The sequence below is a fragment of the Penaeus japonicus genome, unplaced genomic scaffold (genome assembly GCF_977035675.1).
Source record: "Penaeus japonicus unplaced genomic scaffold, GWHDUDI00000001_assembly GWHDUDI00000011, whole genome shotgun sequence".
NCBI classification, from domain to species: Eukaryota; Metazoa; Arthropoda; class Malacostraca; order Decapoda; family Penaeidae; genus Penaeus; species Penaeus japonicus.
The window spans coordinates 22,285,999-22,293,498 of record NW_028234413.1 but is presented as its reverse complement, the minus strand read 5'-3'; the positions used below and the strand labels follow the sequence as shown (position 1 = coordinate 22,293,498).

General features: G+C 44.3%; 1 protein-coding gene across 4 annotated transcripts in view; it reads right to left on the bottom strand.

The window, feature by feature from the left end:
- Positions 1 to 7,500, bottom strand: part of RhoGEF64C (Rho guanine nucleotide exchange factor at 64C) — a 133,458-nt gene that overhangs the window by 6,007 nt on the left and 119,951 nt on the right. For 3 of the 4 annotated variants that reach the window (XM_086541727.1, XM_086541729.1, XM_086541728.1), the window contains 9 exons: positions 5,161 to 7,500; positions 3,005 to 4,155; positions 2,408 to 2,593; positions 1,725 to 1,906; positions 1,232 to 1,369; positions 829 to 1,054; positions 532 to 654; positions 212 to 349; positions 1 to 76 (listed from right to left, as the gene is read on the bottom strand). The exon at positions 1 to 76 is cut by the window's left edge and continues 47 nt beyond it; the exon at positions 5,161 to 7,500 is cut by the window's right edge and continues 499 nt beyond it. In XM_086541727.1, the coding sequence (XP_086397853.1) occupies positions 1 to 76; positions 212 to 349; positions 532 to 654; positions 829 to 1,054; positions 1,232 to 1,369; positions 1,725 to 1,906; positions 2,408 to 2,593; positions 3,005 to 4,155; positions 5,161 to 7,500 (4,560 nt within the window). The remainder of the gene's footprint in view (positions 77 to 211; positions 350 to 531; positions 655 to 828; positions 1,055 to 1,231; positions 1,370 to 1,724; positions 1,907 to 2,407; positions 2,594 to 3,004; positions 4,156 to 5,160) is intronic. The other variant, XM_086541730.1, reaches the window with a different exon arrangement.

The window sequence follows — 7,500 nt, the reverse complement described above, 5'->3', positions numbered from 1 at the left end:
GCTTCAGGGGGGTTCCACTCCCTACGCTCATAGAGATCCGACGCCAAAGCTTGGTTGGGCTGATGTCCTTTGTTTCCTAAAGGGTGAAATCACAATCGGTATAGACAATATAATCAGAAAAGTAGATGAAAATATCTAAATATGTGTTCAGTTATTCAGTTGAAAATAAATTCATTCGCTGAGTGTAATCTTGATACTTCAGTAATCATACATTATTCATGTGTTGCAAATGAAGTTCGATTTTTTCCTTGGCACGACGACAGTCTTCTCTTGAAGGGTGTGTAGGAGGTGTGGTCTTGTATAGTCGTGCCAGAAGCAGCGGATACTTCGTGACACGCTGCACTGGGACCTGAAACGTCATATATTGTCAGTTTTTTTACATTGTTTTGAATAAGAAACATTTTATTACATGTTGCAGTGACATATTAGAAAATATTGCATATTAGAAAACAATGTTCAAAAGTAGATACACATGAACATGCCATTAGTATGTTTAAGCTAAATTATGTAATTAATGACACTCGTATTCACCATGAGGAAGGAGTGAAGATTCATACGCCGCAGCAATGTGTTCTCCATTTGGGACACCTTTAGAAATATCCTCAACAGTTCTTTCTCCTTCTCTAAGGTCTGCAGTAGCAGAGACGCAGAGCCCTGAAAGTCGCGCAGAGCAAAGTCGAATAACTAAATTAAGCATTCATGTACGTAACAGTCTGTTGTGTCAGTCTACGCTTGTATATTATTGCTCTGAGGCATGTGGCATGGCTGAAGACCGCAAAGAGATAAACAGCAGAAGAAAACACGGTAAAGTAGCTCATAGCAACTAACCTGTCTCACACAGTAATTCTCAAATGCATGAAGCATGGGGGCGGCTTGCAAGAACAGTTTTGCAACGTTGACAGTGAGGAGATCTTCGTCCCCCTGATCGAGAGCAATTTCCAGAGCATCTCGCAGTTGCAAAGAAAAAGTTCGGTTGTGTTCTAACAGTTCTTCCACATTGAGAAAGATACTTGCTAGTTGATCTTGGGTCAGCAGCCCTGCTACTAGGATTGGTCTACGGAATGAAGAGAATGATGATTAATACTGATTATACGTATGGGCGTTTCTGAAAACATATTTATCTTCTAAAGAATCGATGAAATAAAAGAAATATAGTAATATGCATATGCATAGGTTATATACATAGTTATTTTCGCTGTTCTTTACTATGAATACTTAAAGTCCCACTTACCTGTAAAACTCATCCACCATTACCCTAAGATCTCTTCCATACTTAATCTCTGTCTCCATGATTTCCGTGAGTATTTCTTTCCTTTCCTGACGGCGACGAGAGCATCTGCGGCAAACCAGTGGCGCGTACACCACGCCGCTAAAAAGCAAAACAGTATTCGTTGTTCAAGAGGATTCACATATTCGTCCTCTCTGTATACTATCTCAGGAACAGAAACATGTGATAAGTTTGAGATTTTGATAATCTGTAGAATCAATTAAGGAATCGTAAATGCACAGATTAATGTACTTACGAAGCTAACTTACTACAATAAACCTAATGGTAGCGGTACTGGAATTGATGGAAATAAAACTCGCTCATCCTTATTAATCATAAGCGTAGTGACTATATTTCTTGTAAAGACTTGCCTGAAACTAAAATATACTTCTACCCAGTCAATGTCAACAGAGAGAAACGGCGAATACTATACACTGTTCTTTGAATCGCGACCTACCTATTTGTGACCCGAGTGTCAACGGGAGCGTCACAATCGTTGCACAAAGGAACGTCTCCCTCTTTCGCGCTGGCTATCCCTCCGTGCCCTCGATAGCCGCGTCTGATGGCCAGTGAGGGTTTGCTGGTCTCCGAGCCCACGCCAGAGTCTGTCCTCTCCACTTCGCCAGCTGCGAGCCTCTCCTGAGTAGAAAAAAAAAGATTTTTGGAAAAAATGGACGTTTATAAGCATAAGATCCAAACTGCACACAACGGAAATTAAGTCACCATCCACACAAATCAAACATACTTGACAACATAGTTTATTGCAGTACTTATTTCATTATGTATCATCATACCAGTTGATAACCAAATACATTTCGAGGAAGGTGCAAAACAGTCACCATCTAATATAAAAACAAATAACAAAAGAAAAGACATACAGTAAAACATTCTACACTATTTAAACATCCAGAGAGTCATCGAGCCTTTCCTACCTCCTACATATTTAATAAATAAGAAAATGGACTTGATGACTCCATTCAGGAAGGATGACATACTATAATTCTTCAAGGAACTTACCTAAAGTAAAATGAAAATTGGAATAACATTCGCAGTCCATGAGTACCAATATTTCCTTTCGAGAATTTACTGACTCTTCATCCCTCTAGTACATCTACCACTATATGCCCACTCTTCTCTTACCTTATCTGACCTCAAGAGGCCGCTATTTTCAGAGGAGTCTGAGTTTGAGCTCATATTAGAAGACCTGTGGCCTCTGTTCCTCGACGTAAGCACAGTGAAGTTATCCTCGGGGGGTTCAACACCCAGCTGATCCTCCTCCTCATCTTCCAGGTCCACCTCAGCCTGGAGAGGAGTACCCACGTCGCCCTGGGAGAAGGCAGGCATTCTAACTACCAACAAAACTGTCTTCGTTCTCTCGGATATACATTGCTTACAAGGCGGTTTTGAATAGGATCTTGTATGCTGATAATATACCTATATCTTAGATGATCAGACCCAATGGACCTATAGGCAATGTATGTTCGTTGATCCATAAGCAAAAGCAAAACAATCTGAGTAACAGTGCAAATAGGAAAAACAGAAAGTTATGCAGGTAAAACATGCATCCAAACTAATATGAATCTCTTTTTACTAATAAATACAGTAATCTAGATGCAAAAGTAAAAAAATAAACTATACAACATAAAACGAAATAATCACTATAAAAGAATACAAATAGTAATGGCGAAATTGAATAAAAGCAAGCAGCCATATTTGAACATAAGGAAAAGGCCTTACCTGTAATCTCACTTCTTCATCATCGTCAGCAGAAATGGCAACCCTACGACGAGCATCCTGAAGGTATTCTAATATTTCGTACTTGGAAGCTCCCTCAAACATTGACTTTCCAGGAGAGGGGGATTTGTGAGGTGAGCTACTATTGCTAGAGCTGCCATGACACGCGAGAGAGGAAACATAGTTTGGAGATTGATTGCGTAACAACAGCTCCTCATAGATGTGATCAGTTATCTGTTCATAGGGATTCTCTTCTCCAAGGAGATTGTTGAGGAAGGAAGACCTTCGTCCTCGGCCACCAAGAATACTTTGACCACTCCTAGTCGAATCTCCTGGCACGTCCGGGCTGAGTGAACGATTCCTATTGCGTCTCCGCGGAGCGACAGGAGGACTCGAGGAAGGAGGGAGAGTAGTACTGGGAGGAGTCGGAGCAAAGGCTTCGAGAATAGTGGGGCGGGCGTGGGCAGCTCCACGTCCACGAATGGTGGCTGTGCGAGCTTCATCGTCACCCCCAAATACTGGGACATATCCCATGGGGGATAGCACTTCCCGAAGACCCTCACTGCCCCGTGAGATTTCTGAAGAAGATACAGGGAGAGATGAAGAGGTAGAGATATAAGAGTTAACAGATTTATAAGGACTCTGTTGGTTTGAATCAGTCCGGAAGCTGGTAAAGGTTGGATTTTTGGAAGGATCGTCAGAGTTTCTGGATAGAATGGACAGCGGGGTGGCGTCATCTAAAGCTGGGGGAGGTGATGTGGGGAGAGGAGGGGGAGGAGGAGACGGTGGTGGCGACTGGGGCGGAGGTGGAGGAGGCGGTGGACAAGAAGGAGGCACTAAAACAGGAGGGGAAGGCAAAGGCCTTTGGGATGGGATAACATTCTGATGAGTTAGAGATACTGGAGAAGAGAGAGAAGTGGGAGGAGGAGGAGGAGGGACGCTGGGGCGTGGAGGGCTGAGCGTGCGATTTCTAGGAGGGGGAGGAGCTTGTCGTGTGGGTGTGGTAGCCGGTGATGTAGAACCAGTGATGGCTTGAGTGGGTGGCTTTGTGTATGACGACAGACGGAGGCGCTGAGTGCTTTCGGCAGTGCTCACGCCCGAGGTCTGACTGTCGTTCAGACTACGAGGGAGACTAGAGCCTCCTTGGTCGTTCACTGCGGGAACGAAGGGCTCGCGTTATTGCCAATTTCTTACCCGGACCTGTCTACTTATTATAAACAACAATGATGCCATTAGCCTTCATTATAGGATTTGAGCACGTATCTACGTTCTTATTACTCCTATGCAAATATACGTTTAGACCGAGTGCGTGAGTGTGTGTGTGTGTGTGTGTGTGTGTGTGTGTGTGTGTGTGTGTGTGTGTGTGTGTGTGTGTGTGTGTGTGTGTGTGTGTGTGTGTGTGTGTGTGTGTGTGTGTGTGTGTGTTAGACTGAGACTGAGACTGAGACTGAGACTGAGAGTAAGAGTGAGAGTGTGTATGTGGGTGGTGGTATGCATGTACGTATATGTGTTACCGCATGCATGTGTACATATGCATATGCGTGTGTGCGGTATTATGCTTTTGTGTGGGTTTGTATGTGCTGCGTCTGTATAAACCTCACTGCAGTAGGAAAATAGATACAGGAATTCTATATGTTTAGATTTATACCTAAAAATTACATAAAAAAGAACACTAAGAGCAACAATATTGATGATGATGATAATGCTTCATGATACTGATAATCATGATTATAAATGTTTGATATGAATGTGTTAGAAATGAAATTTTTCTTGAGAAAAATGTATTGTGGGAAAATGTTAAATCCCAAATATTGATGAACTATTGCGAATACCACAATAAGTTTTATAGCATGCTTCGATATGATGTTAAATAATAACAGACTCAGAAATAGATTGTTTATCCTAACTATTTGCCATACCAAATAAATGGCATTCATTTTTCAACATAACCAATATCTTCTTATGTCCAATTTAGTAAAACATGGTTGCCGAAATAATCTCATTGCATGTATATCCCAAATTAGTAGAAGCAAATAGGGTTTAAAGGGAAAAAGTACCATTATTATGATAACAAACTCTTGATAATAGAATGTGAAAAATGCAAAAACGTATCCTGAAACGAGACGGACTAGCGGTATTTTCCGTGGGCATTCACTCACCTTTCATTTCCCCGAACTCTTGGTCAGCCTTCCATCCTCCTCCTTCCCGGGCGAGAGCACTATCGTTGTTATTGTCCTCTCGCCGTTGCTCCTTTCCCTGGCCTGAGTCTTGAAGAAGCCCCTCTTGACTCGTAAGAACTTCACCGAATGAGTCAGGAGTTCTATACTCACTGTCACATTCACCATTTGTTACTGGAATATCGTTCAATCTTATATCACTGAATTCGTTCTTTGAATGAGTTCTATATATTACCGGATTATTGCCTCTAGAATAAACGTCCTGTAAATCTGCTAGTAAGTTATAAGTGTTCTTTTGTCTCTCCTTTGCCTTTCCCCTGTCTTTCTTGGGACTTCGGACGGACGACACCTTGCGGCCCTTCGATTCTCCTGCATCCTCTATCACTGTAACATCATGAGAGGATCTGAACTGGACTTGCTTTTTCTTTCGCTGGTTTTGCTTAAACTCCGTGAACGTCGGTAGATAGAAATCCGAATCTGTCTCTGAACTGGTATCAACTGAAGAAGGCTTTTTCAAAATTGATTTGACTTTAAGAAGCTCAGACAGGGTGGGATGGAAGCCCTCATGACGTACTGGTGAGCTGGTAGTAGAGGATGAACTCACACTAGGCTCATCTTTCTCACTTTCGTCCTCAAGCAATGTTGATTCTGCATCATCATCAATGTGATTCTGGACCTTTGGTCCATCCTCGAGATCTTCCTCTTCCTCTTCATATATCGTGTCACGCGTGGACATCCAGCGATCAGTCTGCGAATTGCTGGTGTCAGAACGATAGTCGGAAGAATCCAGACTTGAACTGACAGATTTATCGGAATGTTGTTGGTCATAATGAAGCCCTGAAGAATCAAGAGGTAGCAGTTCTTCCTCCTCCTCTTCTGGGAGAGTGTCGCTGTCAGAGCCCCTCGTTGTAGTCGGTGAAGACTGTGGGTAGTCGCTTGTGTCATCGTCAGCAGTAACTTCATCTTCTTCGCCACTAGAAAACCCTGACCAAGTGTCTGGGGGAGGTGCTCCTGGTGTCAGGACTAACATTCGCTGCCCGGCAATTCGGACAGAGTTACCTCCTAACTGCAGCTCCCTGGAGTCACAGAGTTTTTTCACTTCTCCATGTGAGCCTCCACTAACTCCGTTCACTGCAGCCAGATTTTTCTGTGTGGCTGATGATGGTGCCTTTTTATTCCCTGGTGATGTGCAGGTGTTATTTTGCATCTTCTTGTTAGTGGATGAAATATCTTTATGACGAGATGAAGTCCCCTTATGGTGACTTGACGATGTAACTTTATTGCTGGAATTTCTGTTATTAGGACCATTCTTAGTGCTAGAAGATAAGATCTTTGAAGGCACCTTCCTATTGTTTGCTGATACACTTAAGTTACTTTCATTGCTGTGGGTAGACTGTTCTATGTTGGTGACTGGGAATTGCTTACTATGCAGTTTCTTATCATGTACATGTAAAATATCACCGTTCATACAAGACTTAGTATCGTCAGTGTTTATCCTGATCTTATGACTGGTGAGGTTATCACTAGAGTAAGAAGGGGAGGGAAATGAGTTATTACCACCAATCGTGATAACGTTGACTTGCTGTCCTTGAGCCCCGTTTTGGGCAGACACAGAAAAATTACCCTCCCATGGGTCGGTTGAGCTGTCCACGGCGTTGTCACTAAGCTCATCGGTGTCGGAGCTAACCTGAGCTCCCTTTTCTCGACGGGAAGAGAGAAGCTGGTATGCGGAGGGATTCTCAATGAGAATGGAGTTTCGGGTCCCATCCGGTTCTTTTTCAGTGTGATTTTCTTTGGCACTGCGCATTACCGTATTAAGGGCAGGGGGCTCGGGCGGAGGCGGGAGGGAACGAGAGCTGACTGGGGGAGGGGGGGCAGGCCGAGACGGCTCCGGTGCCTCACGGGTGATGGTGGAGGAGCTATCGCTGCTCTTCACGCTCTTCACACTGCGGATACTCTTTACGCTGCGCACCGTTTCGGGTGTGGGCGGGGGAGACTCGTCCTCGTCGCTCAGAGTCCGGGCGGGCGACCGCGAGTAATGCCTGGTCCTAACCTCATACTGCTCGTAGACACGTTCCTCCATGACCTGATATCCCCAAGGGTGGTGGACAGGGGCTGGGGCAGGGGCGGGCTGGTACATGCTGAGCGGAATGGCTGGGCGGACCTTGGTGGCAACGCTGGAGGTGGCGTTCCTCACGGTGGCCACCTTCCGCCCACACCGTTTACATTTCTTCTTCTTGCGCCCTTTAGTATTGAGCGCCTGATCGGGGCACACGCACACATTGGTATAAAGCTGCACAGGTACGACTCTGGGTGCCTCAT